At 49.9% G+C, this 14,674-nt stretch overlaps 1 protein-coding gene across 1 annotated transcript; it reads right to left on the reverse strand.

Annotated features, from left to right (window-relative positions):
- Positions 1–4,492: 4,492 nt before the first annotated feature.
- Positions 4,493–7,208, reverse strand: RD3 (RD3 regulator of GUCY2D; the record flags this gene model as incomplete). Its single annotated transcript, XM_082865630.1, has 2 exons — positions 4,493–4,784; positions 6,913–7,208. The coding sequence occupies 2 exons, from the start codon at positions 7,206–7,208 to the stop codon at positions 4,493–4,495; spliced, it is 588 nt and encodes a 195-aa protein (XP_082721756.1).
- Positions 7,209–14,674: the final 7,466 nt, after the last annotated feature.

The raw sequence follows: 14,674 nt of genomic DNA on the forward strand, positions 1-14,674 counted from the left end.
GAGAGGCTAACCTCAATCCACTCTGCCCTGTGTTCCAGAGCCTGGATACTTAGTGAGAGCCTCGCAGAGGCCCACAGCCCCAAGCAAGGGCCAGAAGTAGTTCTAAGCAGTTAGCTTCAGGACTTGGCTACACGGAGAGGAATGACTTGTTCCTGGAATGGAATTCTCCCCACACACCAAATGCTAACTGGGAGGGGAGACCGGGCTAGAGAACTTCCAAGCTTGACTGCAGGGCTTTGGGAATGTTTCATTTGTTCCAGCAAGGGATTTGTAACTGGAATGCAACACAATCAAGTGTGCTAGAAAACACTCCAACTTCTCTTAGCTTTTGAATGCCTTTCTCTGTAATACAAACACTCTTGGACATCTTTAGAAACTTTAAAAAATCATTTTGCTGTTTTTGCCTTGATTATGATAAAGTCATGATTTGTAGTCAGTGTTTTTATTTTTAGATTGGCATCTTACGAAATACAATAATGCTAATTTAATACAATAGGTAGTAATATTCATAAGGAAACAGATGCCAATTTCTCTAACAAATGAAGCAACGTGTTAAACTGATTTAAAATAACTGTCTAAAAATGATTTGTTGTTGAATAAGTTTTCAAATAACCTATTGTGTTTCGTTGGGGAACCACATGAATATTAAGACAGACTGAAATTTCACTACGTGTTGAATGATGGCATCAAAAACAGATAAAGTTTTTTCACTACCTACTATATAGAATTCTTGAGATTTCCCTCGAGTTATTTTGATAAATTTTAGTGTTTTGTTTCTAAATGGCAAGAAAAGAGGAGAAGGTTTTCAGTTGCTGTTTGCATGCATATCTCAAAAAATAAGACACATAGGGCTTCCCTGGTGGTGCAGTGGTTAAGAATCTGCCTGCCAATGCAGGGGACATGGGTTCGAGCCCTGGGCCAGGAAGATCCCACATGTCACGGAGCAACTAAGCCCATGCGCCACAACTACTGAGCCTGCGCTCTAGAACCCGCGAGCCACAACTACTGAGCCCGTGTGCTACAACTACTGAAGCCCACATGCCTAGAGCCCATGCTCTGCAACAAGAGAAGCCACTGTGATGAGAAGCCCACGCACCGCAACGAAGAGTAGCCTCGACTCGCCGCAACTAGAGAAAGCCTGCACAGAGCAACGAAGACCCAACACAGCCAAAAATAAATAAATAAATTAAAAAAAAATAAGACACATAGATGTGAAGAGTATTTTCACCAAATGAAAAGTCAAATTAGATATACTGTCTATATTGTTTTTTGTTTTTTGTTTTTTTTTTTTTGCGGTACGCGGGACTCTCACTGTTGTGGCCTCTCCCATTGCAGAGCACAGGCTCCGGACGCGCAGGTTCAGCGGCCATGGCTCACGGGCCCAGCCAATCCGCGGCATGTGGGATCTTCCCGGACCGGGGCACAAACCCGTGTCCCCTGCATCAGCAGGCGGACTCTCAACCACTGCGCCACCAGGGAAGCCCTATATTGATTTTTGATGTTACTTTTCAGGGTATTAGAGAATTTTGCTTGCTCTGGAAGAACTTTAATCAAATGAAAAAACCAAGGGTCTGAGTAAAGAGCATCCTTAGGCTAATTTGCAGAATTGTTATCATTTATGTGCAGCCATTAACTTATTGCATACTAACACTCATGTTTCATAAGCCCTCTTTTAAAACAACATTTCATTGTGGAATTAAACACTATATGACCAAGAATAAAACAAACTACAACTTTCTTGTCAATATGTGGGGCTTGATTAGATTCTCATTCATAGAAATAAACTGCAAAGATCATTGGTTGGGAACAGGGAAATTTGAATATGGTTTGGGTATTAGATGATACTAAGGAATTACTGTTAATTTTGGGGGGAGTGATAGTATTGTATTGTAGTTACACAGGAAATTTTTCTCATTCTTTTGCAGTGTATCCCGAAGTATTCAGGGGTAAAGTATTATGATGTCTAGGATTTATTTTAAAATACTTCACCAAAAAATAGAAAAGCAAATACGGCAACATGTTAATAACGTTTAACCTTGGTGATGGACATATGGAAACTCCCTACACTTTCCCCTCTACTTTTCTGTGTCTGAAAATGTTCATAAGGCGAAACAAGTGAATAAAAAAGAAACCACAAAGCAAAAGAAAATGTAATCATGGAGTGGTCCCACACCCACTGGCTCCCTCTAGTGGCCAGTGGTGTTGAGCTGAGAGCAAACAGACTACCCAGTCTGGAGCGCTCAACACATCCCCTCCAACTGCCACCAGCCACTCTCACACTGACAAGGAGGCTCTCAAACTGTCTTGTTCTTTCATTTGTTGTTATTGGGCTTGTAAGACTAGAAATTGAGGCCTCATTACTCCCTTTAATGACCTGAATCCAGAGGAGTAACCTCATGGGTTTGAGTGCCACCAGCTGGGATTCCCTGCAGTAGGATGACTGGAGTCTGAAGCTGGTGGGGGTCTGTCTGAGTTGACTGAGGTGGGCAGGAGAGGCTTTTATGGGAGGCCAAAATTTGTTTATACCAGTTGTTCTTGTTGTTACAGTTAAAGTACACACCAGCCAATAAAACTTAAGTGCAGAGCTCCTGTCAGACAACCCACACATGTCACCAAAAAAGTGAACACAGCTTGCACCTGCATTAAAAGTTTGGCAGTTGAATGAACTTATTTGTGTCTTAGAATATATGAGATGTTTAAGGTGTGTATGTTTATTTAAGTGATTCTCGACTTTCACCAATCGTGTTAATGAGCCAATCAACTCCTTCATCATGATGGCATTGGATGAGAGGTTTTCCACCATCCGATGATTCTCTGTCCAGATATGAGTGAAAATAGCCAAAACAAGATCATTAAAAAAAATTTTTTTTCCTACTAAGCTTTGTCAGGGAATATATAGATTTTCCCCCTGTTGATTTGTCTCCTCCTGGCATTTTATTTAGACTAACATTAAGACTCACTTGCATTTTCTGAGCATGCACTGAGAGTTGGGGGCAGACATGCCTACACCCATCTCCCCACACCCAGCTTCAGCCCAGAGTGTGTGGGGATGCCGCCTGGTCTTCTAGATTTGCCATTGTTGATCCACACATTGGATAATCCACATGCCCATCATCAAGATCTAACCGGTTAGGGGTTCCCTGGTGGCTCAGTGGTTAAGAATCCATCTGCCAATGTAGGGGACACGGGTTCGAACTCTGGTCCAGGAAGATCCCACATGCCATCGAGCAACTAAGCCCGTGTGCCACAACTACTGAGTCTGCACTCTAGAGCCCATGAGCCACAACTACTGAGCCCACGTGCCACAACTACTGAAACCCACGCGCCTAGAGCCCATGATCTGCAACAGGAGAAGCCACCACAAAGAGAGGCCACCGCAGTGAGAAGTCTGCTCACCGCAACGAAGTGTAGCCCCCACTCGCTGCGAAAAAAGATCTAACCAGTTAGAAATGGAAGGACAGTGAAGCCTGTAAGGAGGTTCCAGACATTTCACTTCTGTGCCTTGAGGTCATTAGAGCTTTGGGCATCACTTTCTCTGAAGAAAGTCAAAGAGCAGGCACAACCAGATAGAGAAGGGACCCTGGAGTCAAAGACCTGGCTCTCTGGAGCAGTGAGTCAGAAGGCCTTGAAGCTTAGCTTCTGGAAGCAGCTGCTGGGGACTGGCCACCTCCCATGTGATGACACTGTGGAGTGGGGTAATGGCAACCCCCTCTGTCCCCAGCTACTGCAGACCTCCACACCAGTGCCAAGGAGAGAGACGGGTCAGACCACAGGCAGGTGGAGATTAGCCACTGGACCTGTCCCATCACAGCCCAGGACTCAAGGACTCAGGAGCAGAGACTTACATGTATGGGAACAGTCTCACCACCCGTGGGATCTGGCTGCAGTTAATGGTGGCAGAAGCCTGACCCTCTCTGAGCCTCAGTTTCCTCATTCACTAGTTGAGGAGAGTGGACCTGTGATCCCTTTCAGCTCTGCCCATCCACCAGGCTGTGACCCACCTGCGGCGGTGAGACAGACCAGTCACCAGCAGAGAATGGACACCAGCCAACAGGTCCCCTCATCGTTACCCAGGGAGAGGGGGTGAATGGGACATCCCTAAGTTGGGGTAAGAGCTCATGACTTGGCAAAAGGCAGGGCAACTCTTCCCATTCCAGACAGAAGCTGAAGATGGGGAGCAGGTGGTGGTCTGTCTGCCCAGACCCTGAATCTCTGCGGGGCGGGGAAGGGTCCGCTCCAGCCGACTGGTGCAGGGGAGCAGGAGATTGTTGCTGCAGCTCCAAGCCCTGACTCTAGGCCTCGTGGTCCGTGGGAGAGGGCGGGCGGGGAGGGTTGCTCCATTTTGAGGGAGTGTCCGGGGACGGGGCGGTCTCTTTGGCCCCGCGTCAGGGGCAGGGCGATGGGGAGGTTGCAGGACCCGGGATGACCCCGGCTTATCATGCCCCGCCCGCCCCCACAGAGGTGGCTCTGCTCCCGGGCAGGAGAGGCGGGGTCAGTCCTCTTTTTGTGCCCGGAACTCGGGCATGCTCCAGGTCCGGTGCAGCGGCGGCGCGTCTCGCTCCACGTCCTGGGAGATGGTGCGGATGTCGCTGGCGAAGGGGGTGATGCGCGCGCGGCTCCTGAAGGTGGCCAGGCTGCTGCGGGGCCGCAGGCTCCACTGACGGGTCAGCTTGTGCGCCTCCTCCTCCTGCTTCATCCTCTCCAGGACTTCCTGCAGCACCGAGCGGAAGAGCCGGGACACCTCCTGCACCTCAGGCTCCTGCTCTGCCATCAGCTGCCGAAACCTGGGTGCGGAGGCGGGGAGAAGAAGAGGGGAAGCGGCGGGGCTATCGCCCGGGCGTGGTACGTGGCCGGTGTCTCACCCCACGGGCGTCCCTGGACACCCCTGTGGACAATTCCTGTTCCCTCCGCTTCCCCACTTCCTGTGAAGTGGATCAGAACCCACCACACCTCCGTCGTGCTGCAGCCCATCCTGAGTTCCAGCTCTTCCACTTCAGGCCTCCATGAGACTCCTTGAGACTCAGCTTCCTCATCTGTAAACTGGGGTCATCATAGCCACCTTTCTGTGAGGTTTAATGCGCTAACATCTGTAAAGATCCTGGCACTCACCTCGGGTTATCGATGCAGTAGTAGCGACTGACGCCCACTGCTCTCTGGGACTTTTCTGGCTAACACTCTCCCACCCTTCTACCCTCACTGGCCAGCATGATCTCTCTGAAATGTATGTCCGATTATGTGATATTCCTTCTATAGCTTCCCGCCACCTCCTGGGTGAGAGTGAGCTGTTTGGCCAAGCACGCCAGGCTCCCTGCTACTTCCCTTGTCTGTGTTGCAGCCAGGAGTGTGGCCCCAGGTTCTCCTGGATGCCAAGCTGTTTCCTTTGCCAAAAATGTCTCTGGCTTGGAGCTCCAGAATGAAGGATAGCTAGCAAGTCCGTGTGATACCTAATTTCCTCCACCATATTAAGAGTCAGGACTTCTCAGACCTTTCAGCAGTGAGACAGGAAATGTGATGGGACAATCATCATATGAGCATCCCCAGCCTCCCCCTCATGTATGAGGTTTGGTTGCTTTGCCAGCCTAGATTCTCTCAGCACCACTCCCATGACCATCCCCACCCCTGTCCCCAGGGTGCTTCTGGAACTATATACATTTGGGGGGCTTCCATGGTGCAGAATAAGAAAAATGGGGGAGGGTAAGATTCCCAGCCTGGAGGAAGAAGCGGCGGGTGGTATAAGACTACAAAACCCAAAGGAGTATGAATAGGACTGAAGAAGGAGGAGATTTTAGGGGAATTTTGAAGAAGAAGGTGTACAATAGATGCATCTGTTGGTTAAAGAGATGAGTGAGGGAAGATTTGGGGATACTAAGGGGGACTTTAAGATGTTTTACTGTGGATCTGTATTCCTTTACTAGTGTTCGAGAAATGCAGGTAAAGAACTTTAGTTTTGAAATTCCTTTTGGCTCTTGGACTCTGCTTCCTTGATTTCAACACACATCCAACTGAGACTGGACCGTGTAGGTCACAGCTTTACTAAGGTTACAGTGATATGCAGCAACATGATTGTACTCAAGCTCTAAATGTCCAGTGCCCTAGGGCTCTGAAACCTTCATACACAAGCACGCGCACACAGGCACACACACACACACATCCCTTAGATGAGCTAGTGTGAAATAAGATAATTGAGAAACCAATTTTGGAGAGCTTATATGGGGAAACCTCTCTCAGAAGGTAACATGGAAGATGAACTGTTGAAAGAAGGGGAGCCAGCCACATTACAACCAGGATGGTAACAGTCCAGGGAGGGAGAACAGAAAGCTAGAAGGCCTGGGGTTCTCTCCTATCAAAACTCACATGTTGTTTTTGTTTGGGAAACATATTGGTTTGGTTATTTTTTGCACTGCTGGAAGCAGGAGGGGAGGCGGGCTGGGCGCAGGCTGGGATGTGGGTGTTTTGGCAGGAGATGGGACACCCTCTAGCAAGGCTTCGGACCTGGGGCCCGAGATTAGCTGTGAACGCTTGGGGGCCTGACGCATGTAGGTCAGGGATCTGGGGGTTCTGCAGCTAGTGGTGACCCCAAACAGAACACAGACTGTACATTTACCAGTAGGTTTGTTTTTTAGACCACGGTTTCTACTGCAAATAAACCTGAGTTCTTTTCTGCAAAAACAAAAACAAAAACCTCATGTGCCTCCGGGAGCTGCCTCCCACCTCCCTCTGAGCCCCGAGTCCTGGCCTGGCCTTCCATGGCCTCTTTCAGATTCTTCCCCCTGTCTTGCTCCTTTTAACAGGTACCTGTCCCATCCAGGCCCCAGGCTCCAGTCCTGGTAGCCTCAGGCCCCTGTCACTGCTGCCACCCTCCCTGGAGCCTGCAGCCCAACCGCTGGTCCCTGTCCCAGTGCCAGGAGTTACCTGAGGATGGCGGGCCCACAGTAGGATGGGTGGATCTTGGCGCAGACGTCCTCTAGTTGCAGCCTCTCCCCGGGGCTGAGGTCATAGGTGGGCCGGGGCGCGCTGGCCAGCCAGCTGTAGTCCACTCCGGTGCAGATCTTCCTGACGGCATTGCTGCGCTCCCACTGCTGCCTCTCAGCCTCTCGCATCTGCCCCTCCAGCTCCACCATGAGCGTCTCCAGCACCATCTGAGCCGGACTCCGAGACGACAGCCGTGGCGGAGACTCGTTCCACCGGAACCATGGGATGAGGGACATGGCCCCCCCAGGCCCTGCCGAGACAGGGCAGGAGTGTGTCTTCCTTGGGCCCCTCTGTCACTTAGGGTGGCGAGAACAAGGGGGAGGGAGCTGAGACCCGAGTGAGAAGACTGCTGCCCCCTCACAGCTGGGTGGCCTCAAATAAGTCATTTAACCTCTCTGAGCAGTCATTTCTAATTCTGTAAGACAAGGTAATCTTGCTGTGAGAAGCAGTTGTGAATAAACTTGGAAAGTTCCAAGCACCACATAAAAGTAAGATAATTTCATGGTTATAAAAATCCATAAAGCATCCAGATGATTGAGACTCCTGAATCCTTGCTAACTCCAAACAAAGACGGAAACACTCTGTTAAAAACAAGACAACAGGTCCAAAATGGAGTCACTTATGCTAAGCCCCACATCACCAAACCAAGACTTAATTACAGTTGCAGCTCTTCCAGAAATGGAATCTTAAACCAGTCAAGTAATCTGCCTGATAGACCTCTGCCATCCCCTAAAGGAAAGCAAAAACCAACCTGCAATTTTTTTTTTTTTTGCGGTACGCGGGTTTCTCACTGTTGTGGCCTCTCCCGCTGCAGAGCACAGGCTCCGGGCGCGCAGGCTCAGCGGCCATGGCTCACGGGCCCAGCAGCTCTGCAGCATGTGGGATCTTCGTGGACCGGGGCACGAACCCATGTCCCCTGCATCAGCAGGCAGACTCTCAACCACTGCGCCACCAGGGAAGCCCCAACCTGCTTTTTTTGCCGAGTATAATGTCCTTGTTCTCACTCCCTTCTGCCTATACAACTCTCATTTTGTACAGCTCCTCAGAGCTCCTTGATATATGCTAGATTGGATGCTGCCCAATTCAAATCGATTTTTTGCTCAAATAAACTCTTAAAAAAATTTTAATATGCCTCAGTTTACCTTTTAACAATAGTGTATGGCTGAGCATAATCTTATCTCTATGATTTAAGGGGAAATACATACACGCACGCACGCACACACACACACACACACACACACACACACACTCAGAACATATGCCTACATCCTGTATCAACGTAACAGGAAAACACCCTAAGTTTCTAAATGTCCCCAGCCTGTTGCTGAAGGAAGCTTAGGATATTATCCTGTAAATGATACAACTTAGCCACCATTCGTTCATTCATTTATTCATCATACATCAATCAGAAGCATGAATTAAGCACAGTGTACATATCTGTGGAGGAACACAAACGTGAAATCATGTCTGGACCCTGCTCTACAGCAGACATGAGACTTGATGTGTAGAAACCATAACATCAGTGGAAAGAAATAAATGTGACTGGCGAAGCATAGAGTCAGTATTGCTGGGGTGGGGGAGGGGAAGGAGTGACTCTGGATGATGAAAGGGGTCCTAGAAGGCTTTGCGGATGAGAGAAGCCTGATGGGTAAGTGCAGGCTTCAATCGCACGCACTGATGGAGCTGTCCCAGGTGGAGGATCCAGCCATGGTGCAAGGTGAGACGTGTGCAAGAAGCATCAGGTATGACTGCAGGGACCCTAACTCATCATAGTATTCCCACAGGGTCTTGCTCAGTACAGGTTTGGTGAATGACTGATTGACTAGATGAATGAATGAGTGAATGAATGGATGGATGGATGGATGGACAGGTGAGCGAGTGAATGGACTGCCATCTCATGCATGCCCTGCTGCCTGCCGGAAGTGGGTTTGTGCCTCTGACAACAGTGAAGGCAAGCTCCATTCCTGGGCTAAAACCTGAAGTGGGTCTTTGAGGTGATCGCCCTCCCCCTCCTATACCCTTCCCCCCTTCAAGCAGCTCCCCCTTCCATGAGCCAATGGTCCTCTTCCTGCCTAGACCCTCCAGTTGCAGAGAACAGAGATTCAATGAATTCAGTCTCAACAACATGGCCATGAGGCATGTGTCACCTCCTGGGGACATATGCATTTTTAGGCAGCTCTCCCACCACCCTGCACCCATGATGCTTAGCCCAGAGAAATGAACTGTTAATGCTGGAGAATCAGAACACAAATGGGAAAATTATTATGAGGTAGCAGTAGCTTTCTGGAGTGGCACAAATCAAGCTTCCGACTTACACATGGAGACTTGAAAACAACCAGTTGCCTTAGCAACCATGGTACTTAGAAAATCTAATAAGGTTCATCCTCCACTTAGTCTGAGCATATCACCAATGGAGGCCTCAGATTATACCCCGACTCCTTTCTGCGAGGTTGGGAGGGAAGGACGGACCATCAGACCCTGCTATTGGGGTCAGGGGCAATTAGGACCTTTTCTTCTCAGCCTTCACTGCTTCATGTGTCCAGAATAATGTATTTGGGCAATAGTGTGGGGAAGGGGCTGGGAGATGGAGGTGGGCTCTGTCTCGTCCTGAGAGCCGTGAGCCCCAGGAACCTCTGCCTAAGGCCAAGGGATCCGATCAATCAGGCAGAGAGATGTTGTAACTGAATATGTTGTTTTTCCCGGACCGTTTGTGTTTTTAAAAGAACAGGTCAGGTGGATGCTTGACACCAAAAGAGTGAATGGTGTCATTTCAGGTGTTCATTCAGCTCCACCGACGGCATCTCAAAATATGGCTCATGGTCTCAGCAGGGGCTCCTGACTATGCTGGGCCATTTCATAGCTCCGTGCCTTGGTCAGTGCCCCTCCTTAGCATAGACGTTTAGTTTTAGGGTCAACTCCCCTCTGAAGCCTTTTCTGATACTCCCACCTCACAGGTAGACGTGACTACTCTCTACCTTGCACCCTGACTGAGCTCGGCATAGACATTTTTCATAGCACCAGGAACACTATATGGAGTGTGACTATCTACCTCCCCTGACACTGTGTGTCCTATGTAGGCAGGGACTGTGCTCCATTCACCCTTCCATCCCCGGTGCTGGGTACATAGGGCAGTAGGTTCTTAATAAATGCCAAATGAATGAGTGAATGAATGCATGATCAAAGAGCAAGCCCCGTGGCTCTGACCTACCCCAAATAAGAGAGCATTTGTCAGGGGTCAAGGGAAAGACAATCTCTCCTCTGGCCCTCATGGCTCCACATTCTCCCCGACACCTGGAGATTCCACCAAGATCTTGTGAATACCTGATGGGGGCCTTGGGCAGCCCTGTGGCTTAGCTATGGGGTCACACGCCTTGGTCTACCGGCCACCTGTCTCACTTCCTGGAGGCACCGTCTCGGAACTCGTGTGGGTGCCCTACCCTAGCCTTCCTTGAGTTGTGGCTGTTCGCTGGGGCTCTGTCAGAGGTGGTCTCCTCATTTTAATGACCCTCATCCTTTCACATGTTTCCGATTACTACCTGAATGTTGAGAGTTCCCAAATCAAAATCCATAACCCAGTTGTCCTCCAAGCTCCAGGTCAGGGTCTCCACATGCCTCCTGGACACCTCCCCTTGTAGCTTCCACTTGCATTTCAACTCAAGCTCCCCATCTCCCTCCCCACTGGCTGCTGCTTCTCCCAGGTTGCCAGCTGGGTGGGGGGTATAGCTTCGTTGCCCAACCTGATGCACCATCCCTGTCATGTCCCTTTGCCTCATCTGTCAAATCCTCTATGCAATTCCTATTGATTCTCCCAAATCTGTTCACTCTTTCTCCCTTCATTATTTCAAGCCTTGACCATCTGCCAGATATATTACAGCTGCCTCCTAGCTGGAAACCCAGGGCTGATCCTCCCAATCCAATCTCTACTCTATTTTCTTTCCACTATGGTGGAAAAAAAAAAAACCACCATAAAATTTAGCAGCAGAAGCATTTTTAAGTGTGCAGTACAGTCGTGTTAACAATGTGTTTGTTGTTGTGCAGTAGAACTCTGGAACTTTGTCACCTTGCAAAACTGAAATCCTATACCCATTAAACAGCAATTTCCACTCTATTTTCTGAAGTGTGATCTTTCTAATTCATAGAACTGATCATGTCACTATCTTGTTTTCATTTGATACCATAACACAGTGCATGGGATCTGTGAGCTGTATAAGGGCCCCCTATACAGCTGCCCCCTACCCCCCCAAAAGTGTCATTGGCTTCAAAATAGAAATAGAAATCTACAAACTTGAAATTAATAAATTAATAGTAATTCCAAATCCGAGTTATAAAACTTTCAACATTTTTGTTAAAAAATAACTGTAATGTGGGTTCATTTGATGATGTTTGATGTGATGTGAAGCAAGGCCTTCAATAGTAAAGGCGTCTAGGGCCTGTGAACATCTTCACATCATCCTATATTTAAGCCCTGGGATGCTTAAAGGCTTTCAATGATTCCCGATTATCCTCAAGATTAGACTCAGACCCCTTAAGTGGCTTCAAGGCCCTTTGTCATGTGGCTCCTGTTTACGTCTTCAGCTTCACTTCTCAGCAAACTTCCCCTCCCCCAGTCCTCCCCCAACACGCTCTCGCACCCCACCGTCCATTCCCCTAATGCACCCGGCTCTCTCTTGCTTTCAGGCCTTTGCACATCTCTAGAACACTTTCGGTCTCCTCAGTTAGTGAATAAATCCTAGCTCAGCTCTTAGCTCCTACTCTGCTTCCTTTAGGAGACTTCCCAATCCTCCCTGACCAGGCTCCCAGGTTGCTCTGTGCTCACCCCGTCACGGCACAGTCACAGTGAACCACGATTGCCTGTGTGTCCATCTCCCTCTCCAGCCGGAGCAAGGAACCAGGTCTTGAGCAGCATCCTACCCAGGCCCCAGCACCAGGCACAGGGTCTGGCCTATAGCAGGTGCTCAATGGACATCCATAAATAAACGGAGTGATACTTATTTTCTAACTTGTTTGGATAAATACCAGAGTGATGGATAATGTTGCCATGTGGTGCTTTAGTCCTTGCTCTGTGTGTGTGTGTGTGTGTGTGTGTGTGTGTGTGCAGCTGGGCCAGAAATCTACCTAGGCAATCCCTTCCCATTCCAAAATTTCTCACCCTTTCTAAGCCCATTTTGAGGGATTCATCTTTGGGTCAAGTACTGCCCTCCTTAAGGACCTTTATTTCTTCTTAGTCTGGAATTGCATTTAAGCTGAAAGGAGGCAGCAAGAGAATGGTTTGGTGTTGGAGGGTCTTCCTACAGCTGGGAGAAATATAGAAGAAAGAGGAAGCGGGAGGCCTGAAGACAACTTTTGTCTCTAGGAAACCCGGCGTCTTAACATCCACTCCAGGCCTGGTGGGGGGCACTGGGCTTGAGTAGCTGGCCCACGGCTCACATGTGCAAGGGACCTGGAGCAGTGCTGTAGATAGAGACTCACGTACCATATATTTAAATATTCACAAGTTACAAATTAAGCTAACAAACTAGTCAATAAAATACCTTGTGCTTCCTTCCTTGTTAAATACACCTTTGTAACAACTGGGAGGGTCTGATTCAAGCTGGGATCTTGGATGCCAAAGGGTTCTCCGCACCTCACATGTGGAGGTGTGTGTTGAGCCAGCGGCTGGCCCTCAGCCTGTCCCCTCTCTCTAGTCACACCATGAGGGGCCTTGCAAGTATGCAGAGGGTGCCCCAGCCTCACGTCCAGGGCCCACCCACACCCCTACCAATGGTGTCTCTTTGGTCCCCTAGCCCTAGCGTTGCTCGCACGGTGATGTCATCCACCCTCAGAAGACTGGGCCCAGGGAGGTGGCCTGCTCTGGCTCTGGAAGTGGGCGGGCGACCGTCTGGGCGAGGAGTTCTGGATCTCAGCACCTAAGACCTGACCTGGAGGGCAAGTGACCTCAGGGTGGGCACCTCTCTGTAATACCCCAGACTCCTCATCCCTGCAGGTGGGGGAAGCCAGAGCGCAGCCGGGGGTGGGAGGCGGCCTCTTCCCAGGTGGAAGGCTGTGCTCTTCACCCGAGCCAGCCTCTGAGATGGGTGCCCAGCCCACGACAGATGGCAGAGCCTGGGGCGGTGATCCCACCTGAATCCTGGGCTCTGTAGGCTCTGAGCTTCTCTGGCCCGGGGAGGTGGGCTCTCACAGGGGCCGGACGGGGGTGTGGTGTTTGAGATGTCTCCTGCCCCCAGTCCCTGCCTCCCAGCCCGGGCTGGAGGCTTTGACAGAGATGAGGTTTCTGCCCGAGCTATTTCTGTCTCTGGTGCCAGCTGTTCTCACGAAGGCTCTTCAGCAGGTCTGATTAAGTTCTTAAGGGCCAAGGAGGGAGGGAGAGATGAAGGGAGGGAGAGAAGGAGGGAGGGACACAGGGACAAAGAGGCAGGTGGGCCAGAGGATGCCAGAGGTGGTTGGCTTATCCCAGGGCCTCCTCAGGACCTAAGTGAGGCCGTGTGAGTCTGTGTTGGGAAGCACCTGATGTTGGGGGGAGGGGGGGTCTGATTAAGACTCAAGACGCCCAGAAGGCTCATCAAAACTGCTGTTGGGTGGTCTCCTCTGGTGCTTTGCAGCAGAGCCAAGCTCCTGAGTTTAGCTAAGGCCCCTCACTCCTGCTCACCTCCTGGCCATGGTGACTCCAGGACCTTCCCATTCAGGCAACAGCACCTACAATCTGCCTCCAATACATGAACATTGATTGAATCCTTATTTTCAAAAAATTAGGACATTTGGGGAAATACGAATATGAGCTGTATGTTAGGGAATGAGTGTTGATTTTCTTGGGTATAAAAATGGTATTATGGTGATAGGGGAATCTTGACAAATAGCCCAATCTTGGGAGGCGATGCTGACGTGTTCCTGGCTAAAGTATCACGATGTCTTCAAAGTCTTACATCTGAATCATTCAGAAAATGTTGTGTGGGGCTTCCCTGGTGGCACAGTGGTTGAGAGTCCACCTGCCGATGCAGGGGACACGGGTTCGTGCCCCGGTCCGGGAGGATCCCGCGTGCCGCGGAGCGGCTGGGCCCATGGGCCGTGGCCGCTGGGCCTGCGCATCTGGGGCGTGTGCTCTGAAGTGGGAGAGGCCACAGCGGTGGGAGGCCCACGTACCACAAAAAAAAAAAAAAAAAGAAAATGTTGTGTGTATATACATACACATGCATCTAGATGGGGCAAAAATGGCAAAATATTAACAATCATTTTGTCCGGGGGTATTTATGGCTGTTTATTGCACATTTCTTCCAACTTTATTGCATGTTTGAGCAATTCGTAATTTAAAAGTTGGAACAAAGCTAGCTCGGAACTCATTTTCTGCAGGAAGCCTTCGCGATTCACTCTACCTGGTAGGCTTGACTCGCCCCTCAGCACCTCTGCGCATGGTTTATATTGTACTCGTGGGTAGTGCCGTGGCATTTCTCCACAGGTGGGTTTGGTGTTGAGGTAGCAAACAGTGGCGTGCGCTGGGTGGGTCTGGGGTGGGGAGGCTGAAGCCCAGGCCCAGTTCTGACACATTCACAACTCAGCAAACACAGTGGGGAGTGTGTGCAGTTTACCTGTCACTCTGCAGGTCTGGGGCTCCCTCTAGGAGCATGCACTCAAGACAGGGATGGACACAATGAGATAAGCGATCTCAGGGCTGCAGTGGTGCCGTTCCACTGTCTGGAAGGGCGCTGAC

This window comes from Leucopleurus acutus (assembly GCF_964270905.1).
Source record: "Leucopleurus acutus genome assembly, chromosome: 2".
Classification (NCBI taxonomy): domain Eukaryota; kingdom Metazoa; phylum Chordata; class Mammalia; order Artiodactyla; family Delphinidae; genus Leucopleurus; species Leucopleurus acutus.